The 27861-nt window shown below is 41.8% G+C and overlaps 1 protein-coding gene across 1 annotated transcript in view; it reads left to right on the top strand.

Annotated features, from left to right (window-relative positions):
- The first annotated feature begins 18691 nt into the window (after nucleotides 1-18691).
- LOC105006625 (calcium/calmodulin-dependent 3',5'-cyclic nucleotide phosphodiesterase 1A) overlaps nucleotides 18692-27861 on the top strand; it is a 105791-nt gene continuing 96621 nt past the window's right edge. The window contains exons 1-2 of the mRNA XM_034289801.1: nucleotides 18692-18759; nucleotides 22069-22095. Of these exons, the coding sequence (XP_034145692.1) occupies nucleotides 18743-18759; nucleotides 22069-22095 (44 nt within the window). The 5' untranslated portion in view covers nucleotides 18692-18742. The remainder of the gene's footprint in view (nucleotides 18760-22068; nucleotides 22096-27861) is intronic.

Below are 27861 nucleotides of genomic sequence, written 5' to 3'. Positions count from 1 at the left end.
GAAATTTTTGCCGCAGTAGGACTGATCAGCTTCTCTGGTCCACGCAGAGCAAAGAAGCGGTGGAGGGCATTGATAAAGCTGGAAGTGTCCCAGGCCTCAATCAGTTCAATGTGCATGGCACACACACTGAGACACGTGACGAGCACTGCCCGTCTCTTACTGTTTAAGGCGCCTCCCCAAGTGCGGCGAGTAGAATGTATGCACTGAAGGGAACCCAAATGCAGACCGGATGAGTGAACTGCAAAAATTAGTTTAATATGAGTGGGGAAGATCGGGGAAGGAGAGAGGTAGGTTCGAGAGCAGGTGCAGGGTATTTGTGGGCAAGCAGAGGGTTCGGTACACGGGCTGGCGGTGGAGGCACAGGCAGGTAGTAGGCAGAGTAGTGGTGGACGGGCAGGAGGTTGGTACATGGGCTGGCGGCAGAGGTACAGGCAGGGAGTAGGCAGAGTAATCGTAAACAGGCAGGAGGTCGATACACGAGCTGATGATGGTCGTCAGGAAGATTCCTATAGTCACAGGGAGACAAGGTAAGTTTAGACCGAATAGCAAGGCGTATTTCAGGATTTCGTTATGAGCCATAACACATACGAATGAGGATCAAAGATCCGGCAGGGACGGGTCATCAGGGCTCCTCAGATATACAGCCAGTGATGAGCCAAGCGGGAACAGGTGTGTGATAGGTAATAGGGAACAGCTGGTACCGGCTCTACTCCAAGGAGTGACGCCACACCCCCTAATGCACCCCCTATCTTGTGAGCAGATTGGCAACATGACTGCAGGAATAACAACAGGGTGTTTCTGTGACGGGTCGAGTTCAGCGTGCTGAAGCCTACCACCTACCCGCAGCAGTCCCCTATCATCCAGTACAGGACTGAGCTTCTTCAAAGAACTGTTCTTGGGAACTTATTTTCCTTTTTTAAGGCAGGCAATTTCACTCTTGTATGCTTCTTCTTGTATGCACTGAATTATGACATCTCTTGCTTGTGACGAGACTTCACCTGAAGGCTTTAAGCAATGGTGCCACCCACCGCACCTTCCTTTTGCTTGACTGTAGAATCCCTGAAGCACTGTGCAATGTGGATCAGTGCCGCTATCGCTCTGATATGTCAAAATCAGATTGATTAGGTCATGGAAGTTTTCTTGTTTGGAGTCTGGTTGTACTGGGTGCAGGAAAACCAAATGGCGTCTGAGAGTAAAGCGGCAGTCACTGGCCTAGTAGCGACGTCTGCTAGATTCTGGTTGGTGGGAACATAATGTCACTGTTGAGGGTGAGATAACTTCCTTATGCGCAGAACCCGATTGCTAATGTAAACATAAAACCTCCTTGTTTCATTATAGATCTAGCCTAACACAAATTTGCTTTCAGTATAGAACTCCAGCTTGTCAAGTTGGACATCCAGTTCACTTAAGATCAGCTCTGCAACTTCTACTGCCAGACTGTGGTGCCCAACTCCAGTGTGGGGATGGTGTGAGTTGACAGAGGTGCTAACTTCGCTTTCCCCATGACGAAGCCCACATGGCACGTTCCGTCTGCAGCCGTCACTTATCCCACTCCTGCTATGGCTTTGGTGGAGGCATTGGAAAAGACGTGAATTTCTCTACGTTGGGTATTGGAGAAGGAAGGTGGCGTGTAGGCATGAGGAATTTCAAGCTGCGCAAGGTTCTTCAACAAGTTTTTCTAGGTGTTCCATTCAGATTCTCTCTCAGATGGAAGTGAAGCATCCCAATCGACTGCCAGTATGTGAGCTCTCTCAGTAGGAATTTCCCCTGGATAGTAATTGGCGCTACTAAGCCTAGAGGGTCAAACAAGCTGTTTACAGCCGCAAGGATACCTCTGCGTGTGAATGGTTTCTCACTATAGGGTACACAAAAGGTGAAGGTGTCTTTCTTGAGGTCCTAACCCAAACCAAGACTACGCTGGACAAGGAGGAAGTCAACATCTATGTCAATATCTTTCAAATCTTTAGCATAATCTGTGGATGGGAATGCTCACATGACAGCAGAGTTGTTTGATGCTATTTTGTGGACCCTCAGGTTCGTTGTTGTAAGCATATCCTGGGCTGCTTTGAGCAGATTAATAGCTTCCATGGCCGAAGGCAGTTGCGTTAGTCCATCATCCACATAGAAGTCTCTTTCTATGAAATGCTTAGAATCAGCACCAAACTCATTCTCTCAATGCAGAGCTGCTCTCCTGAGTCCGTAGATCGCAACCGCAGGTGATGGGCTGTTGCCGAATACATGGACTTTCATTTTGTATTCAACCACATCTGGTAGTGTTGTTGTGTCTGAACCATAGGAAGCGAAAGAAGTTCCCATGATCTTCCTTGACAATGAAGCTGTGGAACATCTGTTCAATGTCTGCTTTGACTCCTACTTGCTCTTGACGAAGGCATATTAAGACTCCAAACAAGATATTGTTAAGATCGGGTCCTGTCAGGAGCACGTCATCGAGTGAGACGCATAGGTGGCGAGTGCTGGAATCGAATATGACCCCTATTTGTTCTGGCTTGCGTGGGTGATACACTCCAACTGAGGTTAGGTACCAACACTCCTCGCCCTCTCTCAATGTGGGAGCCAGCTCGAGGTGATCTTGGTCAAAGATTCTCTGCATAAAAGCCACAAAATGGTCTTTTATTTTTGTCTTTTATCCAGTGTGCGGCAAAGAGACTCAAAACAACTCACAGCTTGCCCTCTGTTGTTAGGGACATGTGGTCTGGGTGTGCGAAAGGGAAGAGGGGCCACCCAACTGTTTGCGTCTTCTCATTCAGATGAAAGCAGTTCTGACATGGGCTAAAGTGAGATGAGCGGCCATTTTCCAGAATATGAGTGCGGTAGGCACTGACAGCTGTGGGCCGGTATGCTGTGCCCAAACCAACTTCACCTACCACTACCCAGCCAAGATCAAGTCTTTGGGCGTAGAGAGAACTGTGAGGCCCATTACGTTGTTCTCTCACCTTGTGTATTTGAAGAATTGGTTGTTGAGTATTGCATAAATCTTGACTGATTCATTGGGTTGCCCTTTGGGGTACACTTTGAGGCAGATTTTTTAGCACGAACGGGAGGTGTTGCCTTCTCTGTGCACTTGGAGTTAACAGCTGGTGATGACTCTCTTCACTCCTCACCGCCATGCTCCATGTCGGGGTGTTCAACTGTCCATAGAGCTGGCCCTGGATGGAGAGCCACAATGTGTCCACTGCTGTCGCATTCTGTGCACTTAAAACTGTAAGCTAGGTGGGTGCTTGAAGAACAGCACCTGAAACATATCCTATTTTCTTTAAGAAATGCCTCGTGCTCCTCCAAAGACTTAGCTCTAAAGCCGCTGCATCGTTTGAGTGGGTGGGGCCTTTTGTGGATAGGACACTGTTTTTCAACATCTAGCTTGCTGTTCAAGGTCTCTGCGGTGATGGACAACGTGGGCGTGATCTCTGTTTTGTAAGAGGAAACAAGACTTTTGGAGTGAACATACCCCTTCACAGATTTGTCCATTTCCGCAGTTGTGGCACCAGGCGAACAGAGGGTAAAGCTGGGGTCGTTGCGTACATACAGTGGATATAAAAAGTCTATTCACCCCTGTGAAAATGCCAGGTTTTTGTGATGTAAAAGAATGAGACAAAGATAACTCATGTCAGAACTTTTTCCACTTTTAATGTGACCTATAATATGAATAATTCAATTGAAAAAAAAACTGAAATCTTCGAGGAGGAAAAATGAAAACATTACAATAACGTGGTTGCATAAGTGTGCACACTATTTGACACACTATTACATTGCCTTTTTGTAAAAAACATTCCCACAGTTTTATCTACATTTAATTGAAGACATGAACGATTTAGCCAATCGGTTATCTGGTCCATGGCTTTAGTCAGTTTTGCGGCTGCCAGATTTTTTGTCTTGGCATGCACATAAATTACAGTGTCGTCCGCATACATTATTGTATTAATATCAGGGCAAACTGATGGCAAATCATTAATATATAGACTAAACAAAAGCGGGCCAAGTATTGATCCTTGTAGCACCCCTGTGCATAAATTAAGAGCTAGTGAACAATGGGTGTTCACAGAAACAAATTGAGTTCTACCAGTTAAATATGACTCAAACCATTTAATTGCAGAAGTGGAAAAATTAAAAGTAGAGAGTTTGGCAATAAGGACCTGATGGTTGACTGTGTCAAATGCTTTACGGAGGTCTAAAAACACAGCGCCAACAACACCTCCCTTGTCCACCATTGCTCGAACAGTCTCTAAAAAGTAACAGTTAGCCGTTTCTGCGGAGTGATGGGCCCGAAAGCCAAACTGCATTGGATGAAGCGAGAAGGGACTATTATTTAGAAAAGAAACAAGCTGCTCTGATACACATTTTTCAGCTACCTTAGAGACCACTGGTAGAATACTAATTGGGCGGTAGTTAGATATGTTCCGTGGGTCATTTGACTTATATGGGAGTTACAATTGCAGTCTTCCAGGTAGTTGGAAATATCCCCTCTAGTACTGACTGATTAAATATTTGTGTGATAGGGTAAGATAGATGTTCTTTCAGGCTTTTAAGCATTTTCGAGTCCATTCCATAAATATCTTTTGTTGATGAGATTTTAAGAGAATTAATAATTGCCTGAGTTTTTACTTCACAGATAGGTTGAATGCTAAAAGAAGGCATGCTTTCATCTATTGTTACAACATTTCCAGTTATAGGGGAAAAATTCTGTGCGATTTCATTCACAGAATTAATAAAATATTCATTAAAAGCTACAGCTATTTGAGCTGGGTCTTGAATTAGTTTACCATTCAGGTTCAATTCTAACTGGTTTCTAAGCTTATGGCTAATTCCCATCACATTCTTAATCTGTTCCCAGATCAGTTTTGTGTTACCTTTTCCCTCATTAATAATTGTTATAAAAAAATTGGCTTTAGCCTTTCTTATCACTTTAATCACTTGATTACGTAATGAAGTGCCTATGCCTATCACTATTTGATTTTGTTTTTAATGATCTTTTTAAAGCGGAGTCTCTTTCTTTCATCAAATTAAATATTTCAGTGTTGAGCCAGGGGAGTGCATTTGCTTTTTTCTTTCCTTTTACCTTTCTAGTAAACTCCTTAACTAGAATTTGTAGCTTGGTAAAAAACATTTTGCTAACTTCTTCTATGTTGATCCCGTTAAATATATCTATCCAACTAGTCTGCTGTACTGCCTTTTGAAAATTATCCATTTCATTCTTAGGAATCCTAAGTTGCTCCACGGGTTTATTAGAATGATGAAATCGCTTTTTTGTAAGTTTTCTCGACAGTAGAGTCAGATTATGATCAGACAGTCCAGTAATAAAATTAAATGTTTTTACAATTCTTTCAGGCTTGTTACTGAATATTAAATGTATCTGTGTCTGAGACGATGTGGTTATTCTAGTAGGACCTTCCAACAATTGAGTAAAATCCAGACTATCTGTGATCTGTTTAAGGGATTTCCTATTAGTCTTATTTAGCCAGTTACAGTTAAGATCACCAAGTAATATTACCTCAGTTTTAAAATCACATGCTTGAAGTAGCTTTTTAAAAGTTGTATAAAAATCATTATTAGAGGAGGGTGGACGATATACGACAATGAGCACAAAAGACATTTCAGGTGAAAGCAGTATATTCACCCCAATACACTCCAAATCATGGTCAAAAGGCCAACATATCTGCTGACAGTTAATGTGATCTTTTATGTAAACCATGATCCCTCCCCCTCTTCCCTCACATCTGTCCCGTCTAAAAATATTATACCCTGGTACATGTAATGCAGCAGATGGAGAGTTTTTATGTAACCAAGATTCTGTCAGACCTAAAAAATCTAAGTTGGAGTTAATAAGAAGATGATGTACTTCTTCAGACTTTGGGGTGAGGCTACGAATATTCATATGCCCACCAAATAGACCCCTTGGTTTGAGTTGTTGATCCCAGATCAGTCGAGAGTGATTGACAGTTTTAAAAAAGCTGGGGCCCGGCTGGGCTCAGCCCGAACGGGTGACGTGGGGCTTCCTTCCCGTGGGCTCACCACCCACAGGAGGGACCATAAGGGGCCGGTGCGAAGAGGATCGGGCGGCAGTCGAAGGCAGGGGTCTAGTCAACCCGATCTCTTGACACGGAAACTGGCTCTAGGGACGTGGAATGTCTGAGAGCCTGAGATCGTGCATGAGGTTGAGAGGTTCCGATTAGAGGTAGTCGGGATCACCTCTATGCACGGCTTGGGCTCTGGAACCACACTCCTTGAGAGAGGATGGACTCTTCACCACTCTGGAGTTGCCCATGGTGAGAGGCGGCGGGCTGGTGTGGGTTTGCTTATAGCTCCCCAGCTCTGCCGCCATGTGTTGGAGTTTACCCCGGTGAACGAGAGGGTCGTTTCCCTGCGCCTACGGGTCGGGAATAGGTCTCTCACTGTTGTTTGTGCCTACGGGCCGAACGGCAGTGCAGAGTACCCGACCTTCTTGGAGACTCTGGGAGGGGTGCTGGAAAGTGCTCCGACTGGGGACTCTATCGTTCTACTGGGGGACTTCAACGCCCACGTGGGCAATGACAGTGACAGCTGGAGGGGCGTGATTGGGAGGAATGGCCCCCCTGATCTGAACCCGAGCTGTGTTCAGTTATTGGACTTCTGTGCTAGTCACAGTTTGTCCATAACGAACACCATGTTCATGCATAAGGGTGTCCATCAGTGCACGTGGCACCAGAACACCCTAGGCCGCAGGTCGATGATCGACTTTGTTGTTGTCTCATCTGACCAGCGCCCGTATGTCTTGGACACGCGGGTGAAGAGAGGGGCGGTGCTGTCAACTGATCACCACCTGGTGTTGAGTGGGATCTGATGGCGGGGGAGGAAGCTGGACAGACTCGGCAGACCCAAGCGTACTGTAAGGGTCTGCTGGGAACGTCTGGCAGAGTCTCCTGTCAGAGAGATCTTTAACTCCCACCTCCGGCAGAGCTTCGACTGGATCCCGAGGGAGGCTGGAGATATTGAGTCCGAGTGGACCATGTTCTCCACCGCCATTGTCGAAGCGGCCGCTCGGAGCTGTGGCCGTAAGGTCTCCGGTGCCTGTCGAGGCGGCAATCCCCGAACCCGGTGGTGGACACCGGAAGTAAGGGATGCCGTCAAGCTGAAGAAGGAGTTTTATCAGGCCTGGTTGGCTTGTGGGACTCCTGAGGCAGCTGACGGGTAACGACAGGCCAAGCGGGCTGCAGCCCGGGTGGTTGTGGAGGCAAAAACTCGGGCCTGGGAGGAGTTTGGTGAGGCCATGGAGAAGGACTATTGGCTGGCCTCGAAGAGATTCTGGCAAACCATCCGGCGCCTCAGGAGAGGGAAACGGTGCCCTACCAACGCTGTTTACAGTAGAGGTGGGCAGCTGTTGACCTCAACTGAGGATGTCGTCGGGCGGTGGAAGGAGTACTTCAAGGATCTCCTCAATCCCGCTGTCACGTCTTCCATTGAGGAAGCAGAGGATGAGGGCTCAGAGGTGGACTTGTCCATCACCCGGGCTGAAGTCATAGAGGTGGTCAAGAAACTCCTCGGTGGCAAGGCACCGGGGGTGGATGAGATCCGCCCTGAGTACCTCAAGTCTCTGGATGTTGTGGGGATGTCTTGGTTGACACGCCTGTGCAACATCGCGTGGCGGTCGGGGACAGTGCCTCTGGGATGCTAGACCGGGGCGGTGGTCCCTCTTTTTAAGAAGGGGGACCGGAGGGTGTGTTCCAACTATAGGGGGATCACACTTCTCAGCCTCCCCGGGAAAGTCTATGCCAGGGTTCTGGAGAGGAGAATAAGGGCGATAGTAGAACCTCGGATTCAGGAGGAACAGTGTGGTTTTCGTCCGGGCCGTGGAACACTGGACCAGCTCTATACCCTCTATGGAGTGTTTTGTGGATTTGGAGAAGGCATTCGACTGTGTCCCTCGCGGCATCCTGTGGAGAGTGCTTCGGGAATATGGGGTCCTGGGTCCTTTGCTAAGGGCTGTCAGGTCCCTGTACGACCGAAGCAGGAGCTTGGTCCGCATTGCAGGCAGTGAGTCAGACTTGTTCCCAGTGCATGTTGGACTCCGGCAGGGCTGCCCTTTGTCGCTGGTTCTATTCATAATTTTTAAGGACAGAATTTCTAGGCGCAGCCAGGGGCCGGGGGGTGTCAGGTTTGGGGACCACATAATTTCGTCTCTGCTCTTTGCAGATGATGTTGTCGTGTTGGCCCCTTCTAACCAGGACCTTCAGCATGCACTGGGACGGTTTGCAGCCGAGTGTGAAGTGGTGGGGATGAAAATCAGTACCTCCAAATCCGAGGCCATGGTCCTCAGTCGGAAAAGGGTAGCTTGCCCACTTCAGGTTGGTGGAGAGTGCCTGCCTCAAGTGGAGGAGTTTAAGTATCTAGGGGTCTTGTTCACGAGTGAGGGAAGGATGGAACGGGAGATTGACAGACTGATCGGTGCAGCTTCTGCAGTAATGCAGTCGATGTATCGGTCTGTCGTGGTGAAGAAAGAGCTGAGCAGCAAGGCGAAGCTCTCGATTTACCAGTCAATCTACGTTCCTACTCTCACCTATGGTCATGAGCTTTGGGTCATGACCGAGAGGACAAGATCCCGGATACAGGCGGCCGAAATGAGCTTTCTCCGCAGGGTGGCTGGGCGATCCCTTAGAGATAGGGTGAGAAGCTTGGTCACCTGGGCGGAGCTCAGATTAGAGCCGCTGCTCCTCCACATCAAAAGGGGTCAGCTGAGGTGGCTTGGGCATCTGTTTCGGATGCCTCCGGAACGCCTTCCTGGGAAGGTGTTCCGGTCCCGTCCCACCGGGAGGAGACCCCGGGGAAGACCTAGGACACGCTGGAGGGACTATGTCTCCCGGCTGGCCTGGGAACGCCTCGGTGTCCCCCCGGAAGAGCTAGAGGAATTGTCTGGGGAGAGGGAAGTCTGGGCATCCCTGCTTAGACTGCTGCCCCCGCGACCCGGCCCCGGATAAGCGGAAGATGATGGATGGATGGACATCCCTCGAAAATTTATGAAAAGATGAGGAGAAAACTGGTCAGGGCGTCTTCCAAGAGGCCAACAGCAACATTAAAAGAACTGCAGGAATTTCTGGAAAGTACTGGCTGGGTGCTACATGTGACAAAAATCTCCCGTATTTTTCATATGAATGGGCTATGGAGTTGGGTGGCAAGACGAAAGCCTTTTCTTACAAAGAAAAACATCCAAGCATGGCTGAAGTTTGCAAAAACAAACATCAAGTCCCCCAAAAGCATGTGGGAAAATGCGTTATGGTCTGATGAAACCAAGGTTGAACTTTTTTCAGTGAAGCATGGTGGTGGCATCATCATGCTTTGGGGCTGCTTTTCTTCAGCTGGAACCAGGGCCTTAGTCAGGCTGGAGGGAATTATGAACAGGAATTAATGAACAAATACCAGGCAATTATGGCACAAAACCTTCAGGCATCCGTTAGAAGCTGAAGTTCACCTTTCAGCATGACAATGACCCAAAGCACACATCCAAATCCACAAAAGCATGGCTTCACCAGAAGAAGATTACTATTTTGGAATGGTTCAGCCAGAGCCTAGACCTGAATCCAATTGAACATCTGTGGAGTGATCTGAAGAGGGCTGTGCACAGGAGATGTCCTCGCAATCTGACAGATTTGGAGCACTTGTGCAAAGAAGAGTGGGCAAATATTGCCACGTCAAGATGTGCCATGCTAATAGACACCTACCCAAAAGGACTGAGTGCTGTAATAAAATAAAAAGGTGCTTCAACAAAGTATTAAGTTTGCACACTTAGGCAACCAGGTTATTGTGAGTTTTATATTTAATCTACATAATCTACTGTTCTCTTCTCAGAACATTTGTGAGGGATGGATTTGGTGTCCTTGTCTTTGCTGCTTCGTTCATCATTAATCTCTGCTGCTACAGATTCTAGCCTCAGCTAAGGTAGCAGTATATTCCTGTTCCTGCTGCAGGGTGGCTAATGCAGCTTCTGTGCATGCCTCCTCTATTTGTAATTCAGTTTTCAACTGTGCTTTCTCAACTTCAGCAGTGCACGCACTGCTTCAGCTATAGCACGTGCTTTAGTTGCAGCTATACTTGCAGAAGACTTGCTATAGCTCTTGCAAGACATACTTGCTATTGACCTGGTCACGTTTCCAAGTGTTGGCTTCATTTCACTGCTCTGTGTGTCTCAATATCAGTATTTAATTGGGATGTATTTTGATTCTCACAATCCATCTTGCTGTCCATTTCTGAGATGAGTGGGTGTGCAGAGGAAAATGAGGCCAGATGAAGAACAGTAGTTATTAATGTGAGCCGGGATTACTGTGTTGAACCCACTGAGATGATGATTTTCACTATTCTTTCTCCCTGCAAGTGTGACTCTGCTCGAGTGTACAGATAGCTAAACACTGAGGATGAGTGATGAAAATGAATGAAGACCCAGACGCTGAAGTAAATTTATTAGTTTTACTTTTATGTCCCAATCCATATGTACATACATCAGTCGATCCGACACAGTGTGAACTAAAATAAAGAAATACAAAAAAAAGCACTCAATTACATTTCATTCAAAAATAACTTAATGTCCTGTAACACATATGAAATGTAAATGAAAACATTTTAAATTAATTGTTTCCTAACTGACGGCCATTACAGAATTCTAAAGGAAGCCTGTCGATGGCCTCTATGGGTTCTAAAGGGTTTTAACTGAATAAGAGAAGTGTTAACTTAAGGGAAAGTGTTTATCAGCTTCTGGCTGGGGTGCCTCTAGGCATCTCTGTGCGCCCGGGGGGCACTGCCGAGGCCTGACCATAGGGATGCCTCTTCAGTAAGCATCTCTGCGCCATTACTTTCTGTTCTCCCCACTCAGAGGCAGATGCACCTTGTTGTCTCTGATTTGGGACCCTTATTTAAGTTTCTCCTGTTTTTCTTTAGTTTGTCGGTCATTGTTTATGCCAGTCATTCTACAGTTCCTACTCTCACCTATGGTCATGAGCTTTGGGTCATGACCGAAAGGACAATGCATCATCTTTCATAACAATGCATCATCTTTCATAACAACCTTATTCATGCTGGACAAGCATATAACAGTAGAGGTATCTGATCACCATGCCTATTTAGGTTTAGCCAATTATAATTTATAGAATTTATGAAAAAGTCACAAGATGGCGGTTCAGTGTTTGTGTGTTATGGCAAATTTCTATATTCTGTGATCAACTGAATGAAAATTAACTACATGAATTTGTGAAAAAAAAATATATTTTGAGGACTCATGGATTCTGTGGGATGCCATTAAGGGGTTAATAGAAACCCAGCATTTGCATCTGAGTTAAATAAATTACAATTGATGAAGATATCAGAATTGGAAATGTTGCTAACTTTGTTAGAGCATTCTAAACAAATGTTATTTTCAAGACAGGTAAAGGCAGGGCTTAATTTATTGTAAAGACAAAGACCAGAATTTGCCATTCATACATTTCAATTTAATCATTATTTCCATGCTAACTGATGTTTATTGGCCTTTAAATTTCGTAATAATGACCAATAATATATAGTCAATATAGAATTAGAAAGTGGGGAATTGTTATCAGATCCTAGTTTATATAAGGACTTACATACTTCTTTCTGACTTCACATCAAAGTCATACAAACAATTTTCTATAAGAAAGAACACCTTCAATTTCTATAGAAGACAGGTTCATTTGGGATGGATGTGAATACTGCATCAACTTCACTTTTATTAAAAAAAGGAAAGAATCCTATTTTAAATATTTGAGTATACCTTTTCAAGTGACAACACTGAGGAAATGATACTTTGCTACAATGTGATGTAGTGAGTGTACAGCTTGTATAAGTGTAAATTTGCTGTCCCCTCAAAATAACTCAACACAGCCATTAATGTCTAAACCGCTGGCAACAAAAGTGAGTACACCCCTAAGTGAAAATGTCCAAATTGGGCCCAATTAGCCATTTTCCCTCGCTGGTGTCATGTGACTAATTTGTGTTACAAGGTCTCAGGTGTGAATGGGGAGCAGGTGTTTTAAATTTGGTGTCATCGCTCTCACACTCCCTCTTATTGGTCACTAGAAGTTCAACATGGCACCTCATGGCAAAGAACCCTCTGAGAATCTGAAAAAAAAAGAATTGTTGCTCTACATAAAGATGGCCTAGGCTGTAAGAAGATTGCCAAGATCCTGAAACTGAGCTGCAGCACGATGGCCAAGAACATACAGTGGTTTAACAGGACAGGTTCCACTCAGAACAGGCTTCGCCATTGTCGACCAAAGAATTTGGGTGCACATGCTCAGCATCATATCCAGAGGTTGTCTTTGGGAAATAGACGTATGAGTGCTGCCAGCATTGCTGCAGAGGTTGAAGGGGTGGGGGGTCAGCCTGTCAGTGCTCAGACCATACGCCGCACACTGCATCAAATTGGTCTGCATGGCTGTGGTCCCAGAAGGAAGCCTCTTCTAAAGATGATGCACAAGAAAGCCCACAAACAGTTTGCTGAAGACAAGCAGACTAAAGAAATTGATTACTGGAACCATGTCCTGTGGTCTGATAAAACCAAAATAAACGTATTTGTTTCAGATGGTGTCAAGCATGTGTGGCAGCAACCAGGTGAGGAGTACAAAGACAAGTGTGTCTTGCCTACAGTCAAGCATGGTGATGGGAGGGTCATTGTCTGGGGCTGCATGAGTGCTGCCGGCACTGGGGAGCTACAGTTCATTGAGGGAACCATGAATGCCAACATAGAGAAGAAAACAAAACGAACAATTTGAGACCAAGGCCTGCGAGAAAATAAAATCTAATAAAATAGATTTATAAGCTATGAAAACAATAATGAATGTATTGTCTAGTAATGTGATACGCTGGCAATATATTTCTGACAGTTTTATACTAAGACACTAACAATTTCATGTTGCAGGACACTGAGAACTTGGAGGAACAGCTCATAATGGCCATTACTGTGACCCCAAAGCCTGGAGCTTCTACAAGCAACAGTCCAAAGAACATTGTAATCATCATAGAGGGCATGGAAGTCATCACAGGACATGGAGATATTGCAAGGGGCTTGCTCTGTCCTCCTTGGCTTGACCTATGCGCTGAATCTCAATTATCCCAGACAGCTGAAGTACACCTTTGAGGTATTCCAAAAGCTTTTCTTGGAACTGGATGATTCAAAGCTGTCAAACAAAGTCCAGTCCTTAAAGAGCAAACTTCTGGTTTGAAATTAGACTGTAGTTGCAGTGCAAACTTTTGTGCTACACAATGTCCAGCTTCTACAGAGCTTGAGAAGTGCACATTTGAAAGTGCTATGTTTTTAAGTTAGCACTGACTTGTCCCACGAATGTTATGACATTTTCAATTGTTGTAAGTTCAAAATAAAAAAGTATTTTTACTCTTTACAAATTGCAACTTTTATGATTTATGTTTTGGCACATGCCATTATGGAGGATTTTTCTTTAAGATCATTATTGACTCAATTCAGTGGCTAAGTGAGGTGAGAAAGCATGGAAACACATGTTTATGGACACATCACCATTTTGTAATATGGCATTTATTTGGGTTTTTACAAAATAGTTTGAAGTCAGCATTCTGTCCTTTTCAAATGTCTGGTTTGAAATGCAAGATCCAACTTCTGGCTTAAAATGAGACTGTGGTTGCAGTGTACACTGATGTGCTACAATGTGTCTAAAGCACAAAAGTCAATTGTTAATAATATAATTCTTATTTGAGTATTTTAGTTCTGTACTTTCTGGGCCATAGACTAGTCATTCCTAAGAAATAATATTTAGATTTAATTCATTGCACTGACTAAATTCAAATCAATATGCAGATTAATGTACATGATTATTACTCAATTATATATCATTGACATTCGGGATTTTTTTTCTCCAAATCTACTCAATATTTTTGTTTAGGTTATAATTAATTCTGTACTGTTTTCTATTCAAATCTACTCATATTAAATGGATAACTATTAATGGTCTCATTTAATTAATATTTACTCAATACCAAACCTTGTGAAATTTTATTAATAATATTGCTTGTAATCTGTTGCCTCATTTTTACGGAAGAGGATTAGTGCCAAGCAATAACAAAAAAATAAAACCATCTTGACATTAAAGTCATTATAATGCGAGATTAAACTTGTTAAATTTCGAGAAAAAAAGTCAATATACAATATCGAGAATAAAAGTTGAAATTAAATGTAGTGAATAACGCATTCGATCAATGTGCATTGCGTAGCTTACTGATAGAGGACATGGCAGAGTTGGATCAATTAGTCAAGCTATATTATAGACTTTCTTTCAGTAACAAAGAAATACTATCAACTTTAGCTAATTATGACAGAATTATAATTCATATGAACTTTAAAGAGAATTTGCAAGCGGCTAGGTCTTTTTAGTAGAAAAAATCTGTCCAATTAGCGCGATGTACTCGCTTTTGTCCAACATGAATTGACAACCAGTGGACAAATGCAAGGTTATCGCTGGCTTCACCTACGCGCAATTCATTGAGGTTTCCCATGATACCATAAGACGGATTATTAAACTTTATTCTCGATATTTAATGAGTTTATTCTCAAGATTGAATTTAGACTTTTTTTCTCAAAATTTAACGAGTTTAATCTCACATTATAATGACTTTAATCTCGAGATGGTTAAAAAAAATATATATTATTGCTTGGCACTAATCCTCTTCCGTACATTTTTGAGTAGATATGGTGTATCTTTTCTTACAGTGCAGAAGAGGAGAGTCCACAAGCGAGAACCAAGGACTCTAAATGATCTGTAGAGTTTCTGTGGTCTCCAATACCCTTTCAAGGAAGAATACACAAAGTACCAAATGGAATATTTATTAACAGGGCTTAAAATTAACACCCTCCACCCAAGGTGCAGAGGCACAGTTGAGATTTTTATTTTTTATTATTATAAAAAATATATTAACGTAGAATGCTGACAGGGCAACTGAGCAATTTGTCACTGCTGGAGTAGAGATGGAATGGAGCGAGGAGTGGAACCTGTCATTTTGTTTGAGCAGGTTTCCTTGGTACCAGCTATTTGTCCCCCTTCAATTTAACTCTGGTACTGCTTGGCCATGACAGGCTTTTGAAATGTTGAGTGCTTCCTAGATAGCCTAATTGTAAGCAAAATGTTATCCTACATAATCACAAAATCGATGGTGTATTTTTTTATAATATTTTTAAACAAAACAATAAAGAGAATACTTGGAGGGACTGTTTTATTCTCGTGATTTCTGCAAATTTTCATTTTGGAGCAGTCACTAGCTTTGTGTTCTCCCCCTCATATAAGACAGCAAAATACATCCCAAATCACTTTGAAAAAATTAGAAGACAAAGCAGCAATACCAGGTGGTGTGATTGTCCCCACAGCAGCCCTGCAGTTATCTTGCTAGCATGAAAAATGTAAATTATACATGCCAAAATTCTACACTCTAAAAAAAAATCATAATATTACTCCATTTTCACAGTAGTTTTTTCGTTTTTTTTAAATAGTATAAAAACAATAAAATTACAGATATTATATGTAAATTAACAACCCGCCTGTTATTTTACGTGTTTTGCCAATAATGACAAACTATAGTTATTTCCCATTTTTTTTACAGAAAATGACTGTAATAGTTATGATATTAGCCCGTGATTAAATGTTTTGCTCGTTATATTTAGGTTTATCTCCATACTGACAATTGACTCATGTCTCATCGTGCCACAAACAGAGGACAACCAGTGGAAACTCGGATACATATATAAAAGAATATATACGTTTTTTTGTTTGTTTTTTTGTGTTTTTTTACACACACACACACACACACTTACTATTTTATTTATTTATTTTATTTTAATGTATTATTTTCATTTTTTTACTTTTTTCTTCTTCTTTGTTATTACTGTTATATTGACAACAGACTACTTGTTTTAACTGTAGCCTGTTACTTTACTACTGTTTTAATGACAATTTTAATTGACACAAACTTATTGATAGATTGATTGATTCATTGTGATTAATTACTTATTGACTGAGATTGATTGATAAAGAAACAGTGGTTGCAAGTCCTAGCTGACTGACAGGGATTGACATACACTCACCTAAAGGATTATTAGGAACACCATACTAATACTGTGTTTGAGCCCCTTTCACCTTCAGAACTGCCTTAATTCTACGTGGCATTGATTCAACAAGGTGCTGAAAGCATTCTTTAGAAATGTTGGCCCATATTGATAGGATAGCATCTTGCAGTTGATGGAGATTTGTGGGATGCACATCCAGGGCACGAAGCTCCCGTTCCACCACATCCCAAAGATGCTCTATTGGGTTGAGATCTGGTGACTGTGGGGGCCATTTCAGTACAGTGAACTCATTGTCATGTTCAAGAAACCAATTTGAAATGATCTGAGCTTTGTGACATGGTGCATTATCCTGCTGGAAGTAGCCATCAGAGGATGGGTACCTGGTGGTCATAAAGGGATGGACATGGTCAGAAACAATGCTCAGGTATGCCGTGGCATTTAAACGATGCCCAATTGGCACTAAGGGGCCTAAAGTATGCCAAGAAAACATCCCCCACACCATTACACCACCACCACCAGCCTGCACAGTGGTAACAAGGCATGATGGATCCATGTTCTCATTCTGTTTACGCCAAATTCTGACTCTACCATCTGAATGTCTCAACAGAAATCGAGACTCATCCGACCAGGCAATATTCTTCTAGTCTTCAACTGTCCAATTTTGGTGAGCTCGTGCAAATTGTAGCCTCTTTTTCCTATTTGTAGTGGAGTTGAGTGGTACCCGGTGGGGTCTTCTGCTGTTGTAGCCCATCCACCTCAAGGTTGTGCGTGTTGTGGCTTCACAAGTGCTTTGCTGCATACCTCGGTTGTAACGAGTGGTTATTTCAGTCAAAGTTGCTCTTCTATCAGCTTGAATCTGTTGGCCAATTCTCCTCTGACCTCTAGCATCAACAAGGCATTTTCGCCCACAGGACTGCCGCATACTGGATGTTTTTCCCTTTTCACACCATTCTTTGTAAACCCTAGAAATGGTTGTGCGTGAAAATCCCAGTAACTGGTTGATATTGTAAATTTACATCTGAATACATTTAATAAAAGGATTTTAGAATCAATAGTGGTTTTTACTTTATTTGTAGTTAATTTCCTATGACATTTTAATTGAAACAGTGAATATTTGGGTAAAATTTGTAAAATAATGGTATTTTTCTGTAGAATTTTTAGGATTGTCCCATTATTGAAGGTGATTGATCATAATCATTTGGGAAAAATCTGTAAATAATGGTATTTTTCTGTAGAATTTTTAGGATTGTCCCTTTATTGAAGGTGATTGATCATAATTATTTGGGGAAAATCTGTAAAATAACGGCATTTTTCTGTAAACATTTTAATGAAATTTTCTGTAAATTTAATGTTTTAACACATTGTTTGAATTAGGGTATTTTATTTTAATTTTACGGTCAATGTTTGGCAGCCATAGCTGACAGTCATTGACCATTTTTTTACGTTTTTTTTTCTTACATTGTAATTCTACATGCTACAATGCCATAATTTGTTGGTGCTGCTAAAATTTTGGTGGCCAGACGCGTACGCACTAATATGTTATCATTAATTATCACTTGAAAAGCATAGACTACCATAATAGTGATGTTTATTTTTGCATCATTCCACATTATCAAAATATGTTTTGCATTAAAGAAGCCGTGGTTGTATTTCAGCATTTAAACTGTCAAGAAAACCTATTTTATCTTTATAAACGGATTTGTCAGCATAAAAAAAAAATCACTGCCATTGAAATATTAAATTCTTCTTTAAATGTACCTGTAAATTACTTATGATGTGTTATTATTACCAGTGCAAAATAATGTTGATGGGGGGCAAATAAGAAAGCTTCCCATCCTCTGGAGTAGGACACATGTGCAATTCTGGGAGAACACTATCCTGGAGGGATACTAGGCCCATGGGTATGTAGCTGAAATCAAAGCCTTAATCTAGTGCATGCACCGCACCATCTGCGTCTCCCTCCAGAGGTCCCATATACTCAAACAGAGACAAAAACACCTGTGACTCACAGTAAAGCTCCTCTGTTTTGAGATGAGCAGTGGCAATAGCTTGCTGTATGTGTCATGCAAGGGATTTTGTTCATAAGATAGGAGTGGGCAGGTTAAGTGCACATGTCCGTATAGATATTGATATAAAAGCCACTGCAGCAGTAGTCAGAGAAAGAAAACATTTGAGTGAGAAAAGACTGAGTCAGAGATATGCAAGTGAATGAGAGGGAGGGATAGAACAGGAGTACAGGAAGATAATGGTGATACAGTTTTCCAGAAAGAAAGTCCATTAAGTTGTTGAGTCAGATCGGTGAGTGAAGAAGAGAGAGAATGACAGAGAAAATTCCAAATTCCATAGAAATGCTGTGACCAGGAAGGATTTAATCAAAAGAATCCGACAGAGAGAGATAGAGACAGAACGAGAGGTGAGCTACAGGAGATAACAGGGACCAAAACTGAAACTACTCCACACATCGTTGACCTAGGCTCTAGCCTGCCTGGCTCATGGACTGCCGGACACTCTGAACATAATAGTGATCCATCTCACATATGAAGCACCTTAACCCCGGACATTTAAAATAGGACAGTCACCATGGATACTATCTCTACGTATACAGACAGTGTGGTGCCCAACTCGACAAAGTCATTGAAAACCGAGCAGACAGAGAGAGTGTGGATGCGTCTCAAGGGAATGTAAGTAGAACTACTTTACAATGGAACAATAGTCATTTGAGTTTTATTTGATCAATATCAATAGGATAATTTTGTGATCAGTAGTTCATCACAATTAATGTGATTTATAATAGTTTGAATGCTAAAATAGTTCTGTTTAAGTATGGCCAAAAGCTAATTGTAAAAATGGAATGAAATGTAACTCAATATGTTGCAGTCTCTACTAACAAGCAAATGTTAAATAATGCATATTCAGAATAAACTAGATGTTTTCTGCATAAAAGATTGATTAAAGTTAGCTCAGTTAGTTCCATTGCTCACAAATGTTTTGCAACACTGTCAGGCACAACATTCATTTACTGATATGTGGGTCATAATAACCACTCTGCTTTAACTGACTGTTGTTTGGTTGATGAGGGACTTGGATGGCTCTTTTCTGGGACTTAACTCTCTATTCAGTTCTCTAGTGTGCCAGTGACACAGACATTCTGTTTCTGATGCACTTTTCACACAGCACATGTACGTGTGCACTGAACCAACGTGTCAGTGTTGTTATGGTTACAGGAACATTGCAATTTCCTCAAAATGTCATTAGAGGCAGTGTTGTTTAGATGAGAACGCATGGATGTATTATGTATATAAAGCCCATTCTGACAAATTGGTTTCTCACTGAATTGAGAAAACTTGTGTAGGCTAAAAACAACCTTAGTTGGGACAGAAAATAAGTTTCTTATGCTCTCACTTTTCTTTGAATCCAGTGCAGGCTATTGCAGATCCACTCTTCATACATGTACAGTGCTGTGAAAAAGTATTTGCCCATTCCTCTATTATTGCATTATTGTCCCACTGAATGGTGTCAGACATACAAAACTTAATATCCGAAGATGAGAACAAGAGTAAAAATACAATTATGTCTTTAATTTATCACTAATTTATATTTTGTAAAGGAAAATGTTATCCAACAACAACTGGCCCTGTGTGAAAAAGTGATTGCCTCCTTAGTTACTCAAACCATTAATCAAATTAAATTCATCATTGGATTCACCTAGGTTTACTGCCAGCCCTTTCAAATGTGAAAATGTCACCATCAATGTGAAGTAGGCTACAAAATCTCAACAAGCAGCACACCATTCAGCTGTTGAAAGAAAGTCCGGGAACAGATGAGAAAAAAGGTTTTTTGACTGATCCAGGAAGTCACAGAATAATCCAGGGAAACATCTAAGGAACTGCAGACCTCTCTAGCCTAAGCATTCATGTATTGACAATAACAAAAAGACTGGAGAAAATGGAATTTATGACTGACAAGTCAAAAGTAGAACCTTTTGGAAGACATGGGTCCTGTTTTGTCTGCCATGAAGCAAACACAATGTTTCACAATATGAACATGATCCCGACAGTAAATGTGGTGGTGGCTGTACGATGGGATGGACATGAATTGCTGCCTCAGGGCCTGGAAGACTTGAAGTAAAATATTAAGCTATAAGCTATAAAATATTTCTGACTATTAGCAATTTTATAATGGAATTTTCAAAGAAAGATGAGACAACTAACTGATTTCCAAAGAAGCTCAAATTGCTGGTGCATCAGTCATAAAAACCGCTAAATGTTTCAATGTGTCAAGAGGATCAATCTCAGAAATCATGGCAGCACATGTCAAACATGGAGAAATTGAATTGGCATAAAGAAACAGTGGTTGCAAGTCCTAGCTGACTGACAGGGATTGACATATACTCACCTAAAGGATTATTAGGAACACCATAGCCTGCCTGCACAGTGGTAACAAGGCATGATGGATCCATGTTCTCATTCTGTTTATGCCAAATTCTGACTCTACCATCTGAATGTCTCAACAGAAATTGAGACTCATCCGACCAGGCAATATTCTTCTAGTCTTCAACTGTCCAATTTTGGTGAGCTCGTGCAAATTGTAGCCTCTTTTTCCTATTTGTAGTGGAGTTGAGTGTTACCCGGTGGGGTCTTCTGCTGTTGTAGCCCATCCGCCTCAAGGTTGTGCGTGTTGTGGCTTCACAAATGCTTTTGCTGCATACCTCAGTTGTAACAAGTGGTTATTTCAGTCAAAGTTGCTCTTCTATCAGCTTGAATCAGTCAGCCCATTCTCCTCTGACCTCTAGCGTCAACAAGGCATTTTCGCCCACAGGACTGCCGCATACTGGATGTTTTTCCCTTTTCACACCATTCTTTGTAAACCCTAGAAATGGTTGTGCGTGAAAATCCCAGTAACTGAGCAGATTGTGAAATACTCAGACCGGCCCATCTGGCACCAACAACCATGCCACGCTCAAAATTGCTTAAATCACCTTTCTTTCCCATTCTGACATTCAGTTTGGAGTTCAGGAGATTGTCTTGACCACGACCACACCCCTAAATGCATTGAAGCAACTGCCATGTGATTGGTTGATTAGATAATTGCATTAATGAGAAATTGAACAGGTGTTCCTAATAATCCTTTGAGTGAGTGTACAATCAAGAGGATTATTGACCAATGTCCCAGAAGCACATCTTCAAAATTACCAGATAATTGAATCAGTATCTCTGTGACCCAGTCTCAAAAATCTGTTCGTCATGAGCTTCACAATGCTGGAATTTCAGGGCTGCCATTTAGAAAGTGTTTGTATCCAGTGCTAGTGCACAAAGACACTTGGTGTAAGGGGCAGAAAACTTGGACCCCTGAGCAATGGAAAAATGTGATATGGTCGGATGAGTCATCTTTCACCCTGTAATCTACATCTGGATGGATATATGTTTGGAGAAATCCAAAGGATGTCTTCAGCACACAATGTTTGCTGCAAACTGCTAAACAAGATCCATAATGGTATGGGTTGCCATAAAGTTAGTCATTGGGTCTAATGATTGCTCTGCATGGTTGTATAACGGCTAAAGAATAAGGCCATTTTACAGGACCAGGTGCACCCTATGGTGCAAACACTGTCCCCTCATATTGTTCCAATATTCCAGGATGATAATTAGAACAATCAAATTTTATCTCAGTATTTTTCTCAGTATTGTTAACTTCAGGGCTGATACACAGCTGAGCATTCTACTAAAATAATTCCCGCTTGGGGGTTTTCAGTTTTCCAAATAGGGATTTTATTGTTTAAATTTAAATTAATTTCCATACTTTTTTAAAATTTTCTTTTCAATTGGATATTGTGGGTAACGTGTTTTTTTATGTGTTTAAATTTCAGGGTGTAAGCCAGCAAAATGTGAATATTTTGAAAGATAGTGGTGACTTTCTATACCCACTGAATATTTACAACACTGAATAACATTTTTAACTATGCTGATATAAGATTCTTCCTTTTTTTTAAGGCAAACGTACAAAATCACATCTCAAAGGTAAGTCACAAAGCATTTTTGCTTTACTATTCTGTTATTCCCTTTTAATTAGGTATCAACTGGATGTCATTACATTTTACAATTATCTCATCCTTTTCATTTAACCAGTATATTTGACAATAATGACATTGCAAATATTCACACATGCATTCCTAAATGTTTGTAATTTTGCATCTGATTGGATTATGAATTTGAGCATAAGGCTTTTTAGTTGGATCAGGCCAAAACAGGATATTGTTCTAATAGGTCTAAAGCCAGATTAAATATATGTGGGTCCTACACTCCCAGGTTAAATAATGCTTTGTATCAGTATGTGTACAAATTATTGATTATTCTATAGTATTATAGAATATAGTATTGTAGAGTATAGTATTGCTGGGCTGCGGGTAGAAGTGACTGTGGTGAGCCATGGAGCAGCTATTTATTTACTTACATTTTATTTGCAAGGTTTATTAGTTCTGGCTTGGTTAACTGCTGTAGGTGGTTTCAGGTGGCAAGCGATGGAAAAGACGGCTCATTCATTTCCAATGGAGCCTTTGCAGTGAGCAGAATTCTACCTAGGCAGAGACGTTGGCAGTGAATACCGCTTGCCAAGCAGGGAAAATAGAAAACTTTTCTGAATGAGAAAAATGGTCAAGAAGCTAAACCCAGTTAACTAGCTTTAGTCAGTAGGGTCAACATGGATGATGCAGTTAACATGGGCATGCACTTCATTTCTCAACACCTTGGTAAAGCAGAACCGAATTAACTTAACAGCATTGTATATAAACAAGAAACCAGACAAGCCTAGGTCAGCCGGGTCGCAATAAAAAGTATTTCCCTCTTGTGATTTGAATGCGGGTCGCCCACGTGTGTGTCGCTAACCACTACACCACAAATCTCTACCTTCCATGGGTGTCAGTCCTGACTAAATCCTCTTTTGCCAATTTGCCAAGGCTAATTTGCCATTTGTGAATTATATTGATACAGTTAAACTGACTAACCTTTCTTACTAAGTTTACCTCCACCACAAAAAGCGTCTATGAACTGTTAGCTTCTGCCACTTTGAAAATGAACTTTTCCATGCCAGAAACAGTTGCAATATAACCGTATACAATTTCAGGTTTTGGTTTTAGCCAGCAAAGTCTTTATCAATATGGAATAATTCACAATGCGTACTTCGCTTCGCCTGTGAGGAGACCTATAGTCCACAAGTCCGCTTCTCTAAGCGCTACGCTATTTAACAAGGGGTAGTCTGTCAGTCAGTCAGTCAGTCACTCACTCAGTAAGAGACATTCACTCTTCTTAGAAGGCTCCACTTACACGGTCCGGCATAACATAGTATAACAAACAAGCTACCCTGCTAAACATGTTGCCCCATAGCTCAATCAATCAATCAATCAATCAAAATTTATTTATAAAGCGCTTTTTACAACAGCAGTTGTCACAAAGTGCTTTACAGAGACACCCGGCCTTAAACCCCAAGGAGCAAACAACAGTAGTGTTGAATTTCAGTGGCTAGGAAAAACTCCCTAAGAAGGTCGAATTTTAGGAAGAAACCTAGAGAGGACCCAGGCTCAGAGGGGTGACCAGTCCTCTTCTGGCTGTGCCGGGTGAGATATTAAGAGTCCAATTGGAGTAATAAATAAATTTCTCTTGGCTAAATCCAGAGTATATTTGATTTTAGACTAGGTCAGAAGTATGACCAGGTGGACAAGGACAGGAACAGCAACGGTCCCCCCAAACCAGGTAATCCGCAGGTGTGGACCAGGACCTCATCTCCTTCTAAAATTTTAAATTGGAGGAAACTGAGAAAAGTTAGTAGTACATCCCTCATGTCCCCCAGCACAATAATATAGCAGCGTAACACCTTGGAAACTGAGACGGGGGGGTCCGGTGACACTGTGGCCCTACCCGGGGGAGGCCCCGGACAGGGCCCAACAGGCAGGAAATCAATCCAACCACATTGCCAGGCATCAACCAAAGGGACATCCACCAACCGCAACCCCCCTGAATGAGGGCCGAGTATTGCTAGTAGCGTACAGCCCAACTGCACAAGTGCGCAATAGAGAGTCAACAACAAGCCAGTGACTCTTCCCCCGAAGGGCATTGGAGGGAGGGCATCCCAGTGGCGACGAGAGCCCACCTGGCAAGACAGCAAGGGTGGACAGTATCAAGCCTACTGGTCACCTTCACGCCCCCGGGCCAGGCTACACCTAATTATAAACCGTGCTGTAGAGATGAGTTTTTAGTAGACACTTGAAAGTTTGCACTGAGTTTGCATTTCTAACCTTAATTGGCAGATCATTCCACAGGAGTGGAGCTCTATGAGAAAAGGCCCTGCCGCCAATTGTTTGTTTAGAAATTCTAGGTACAATTAAAAGGCCTGCGTCTTGCGATCTAAGGTTACGTGTAGGTATATATGGCTGGATCATTTCAGCAAGGTAAGTAGGAGCAAGTCCATGTATTGATTTATAGGTTAAGAGTAAAACCTTAAAATCAGCCCTAACCCTAACAGGCAGCCAATGTAAGGATGCCAGGACAGGAGTAATGTGTTCAAATTTTTTTGTTCTAGTTAGGATTCTAGCAGCTGTGTGCAGCACTAATTGAAGTTTATTTATTAATTTGTCTGGATAACCAGAGATAAGAGCATTGCAGTAATCTAATCTAGAAGTAACGAAAGCATGGATTCATTTTTCTGCATCAGTTTTTGATAGGAAGTTTCTAATTTTTGCGATGTTTCGAAGATGAAAATAAGCAACTCTTGAGACATATTTTATATGTTCTTCAAAGGAGAGGTCAGGGTCAAGGGTAACGCCAAGGTTTTTTACAGTTTTTTGGGATACGACCATGCAGCCGTCGAGGTTCACAGTGAGATCTGCTAACAACGCTATTTGTTTTTTGGGTCCTAAAAGGAGCATTTCTGTTTTATTTGAGTTTAAGAGCAAGAAATTCTCTGTCATCCACTTCCTAATATCTGAAACGCATGCTTCCAAAATAGCTAATTTAGGGGCTTCTCCATGCTTCATTGAAATATATAACTGTGTGTCATCAGCATAACAGTGAAAGTTAATATTGTGATTTCGGATTACATCGCCCAGAGGGAGCATGTATAGTGAGAAAAGTAATGGGCCCAGAACCGAGTCTTGAGGAACTCCAAAGCATACCTTTGACTTGTCAGAGGATATGCCATCCACACTAACGAACTGATATCTTTCAGATAAATAAGATTTAAACCAGGCTAGAACATGTCCACGTAGCCCAATATTGGTTTCCAGTCTCTCTAAGAGAAGGGAGTGATCAATAGTGTCAAAAGCAGCACTAAGATCAAGAAGCAACAGGACGGATGCGGAACCTTTGTCTGAGGCCATTAGAAGGTCATTTGTTACCTTCACGAGTGCAGTCTCAGTACTATGATGGGATCTAAAACCAGACTGGAATATTTCATAAATGTTTTTTGTCTTTAGGAAGGCATTCAGTTGTTGGGAAACACATTTTTCTAAGATTTTTGAGAGGAACGGGAGGTTCGATATTGGCCTATAATTGTTTAATATGTCGGGATCTAGATTAGATTTTTTTAGAAGAGGCTTAATTTCCGCAATTTTTAGTGAGTTTGGTACGCATCCGGAGGAAAGGGAGCAATTTATTATGTTCAGCATTGGCTGACCTAGCACAGGAAATAACTCCTTAAGTAATTTTGTAGGAATCGGGTCTAGCTGAGAGTTTGTGGGTTTAGAACTCATTACAAATTTTGTAAATGTGTCGAGCGATACGGTATCAAAAAACTCAAGTGTCCCCATTGACACCTGATCAGGGAGGCTCCGGAAATTTTCCGGACAACCGAGATTTTTAGGACCATAACTATTTAGGGATTCAGTTATTTGTTTTCTAATGGTGACGATCTTTTCATCAAAGTAGTTCATGTATTCATTACAACTAAAGTGAAGACCCACTTCACATGCTAAGCTTTGCTTTTTTGTTAACTTTGCAACTGTATCAAAGAGACATTTTGGATTGTTTTTGTTCGCCTCAATCAGGTTGGAGAAATAAGCTGATCGAGCAGACGTGAGTGATTTTCGGTATTGTACTGTACTGTCTATCCAGGCTAGTCTAAATACTTCCAACTTGGTGGAGCGCCACTTTCGCTCCAATTTTCTGGAGGCTTGCTTAAGTGCTCTAGTATTGTCGGTGTACCAAGGAGCAAGTTTCTTGTTGCGTATTTCTTTAGTTTTTAGTGGTGCAACTATGTCTAATGTATTTCGCAGTATTGAGTTTAGATCCTCGATTTGATCGTTTACAGATTTATTTACTCTGTCATTTAAGAGCGAACTAGTAAGAATATCAAGGAATTTATTTGTAATCCGAGAATTTATAGTACGGCTTTTGAAACTCATTGTTTGGGGGGCAAGTGAATTCCTTGTTTTAACGGTAAATGTAATAAGACAGTGATCCGATAATCCAGGATTTTGGGGGTAAATTATTAGATCTACAATATCTATTTCTCGTGACAGGACTAAATCTAAGGTATGATTGTGGCAATGTGTTGGACCTGAGACATGTTGGATGAAACCCATTGAGTCGATTATGGCTTGAAAGGCTTTTTGAAGAGGATCATGGGGGTTTTCCATATGGATATTGAAATCGCCAAAAATTAGAATACTATCTGCCATGACTACAAGGTTAGACAAGAATTCTGGAAACTCATTGAGGAACAATGTGTATGGCCCGGGGGGCCTATAAATAGTAGCTATGTAAAATGATTTATCGGCCTGGTTAACTTTCATGAGTAAAACTTCGAAAGAATGAAACTCTGTGATATGTTTGAGAGTAAGTTTATATTTACTGTCATAAATATTAGCGACACCCCCTCCTTTTCGGGATGCACGAGGGATATGATCACTAGTATAGCCAGGAGGAGAGGCCTCATTTAAGGCAGTGAATTCTTTAGGCTTTAGCCACGTTTCACATAAACCAATAGCATCTAGTTTATGATCAGAGATTAATTCATTTACCGCAACTGCCTTTGGAGCAAGAGATCTAATATTTAGGAGTCCCATTTTGAGATGCGAAGTGATACAATTATTTTTATTTTTGACCGAGGTGGAGGAAGGCTTTATCTTAATAAGGTTGTTTTTGTTAGCACTACCTTGTTTAACTTTTCTCAGCCTGGAACGAGTCACAGTGGCAATAGGTAAAGCTGTACTAACTACTCTGGCTATGCTATTGACAGACTCCACTATGCTAGCAGGCTGGCTAACAGCCTGCAGCCTGACCTGCACCCTATCTCATGTTAAAGCTATAGGAGTGAGACTCCTGTCAATGTTCCTAGACAAAAGAAGAGCACCACTCCAGCTAGGATGGAGTCCGTCGCTCCTCAGCAGATCAGGCCTGGCCCTATTTCTGGGAGAGTCCCAAAAAGAAGGCCAGTTATCTACAAACTCTACCTCCTGCGACGGGCAGAACTCCGTTTTCAGCCAGCGATTGAGTTGCGCAAGTCTGCTGTAGAGCTCGTCACCACCCCTAGCTGGGAGGGGGCCAGAGACAATTACTCGATGCCGACACATCTTTCTAGCTAATTTACACGCTGATGCTATGTTCTGCTTCGTAACCTCTGACTGTTTCATCCTAACATCGTTGGTGCCAACGTGGATAACAATATCTCTGTACTCTCTATACTTGCCAGTTTTAGACTTCGCTAGCACCAACCCCAGATTTGCGGCTACGTCGGTGGCTCTGCCCCCCGGTAAACAATGTACGATCGCCGGCTGATTCTTTAGTCTAATACTG

The sequence above is a fragment of the Esox lucius genome, chromosome 22 (genome assembly GCF_011004845.1).
Source record: "Esox lucius isolate fEsoLuc1 chromosome 22, fEsoLuc1.pri, whole genome shotgun sequence".
Classification (NCBI taxonomy): Eukaryota; Metazoa; Chordata; class Actinopteri; order Esociformes; family Esocidae; genus Esox; species Esox lucius.
This window is presented reverse-complemented; position numbering and strand designations above follow the sequence as displayed.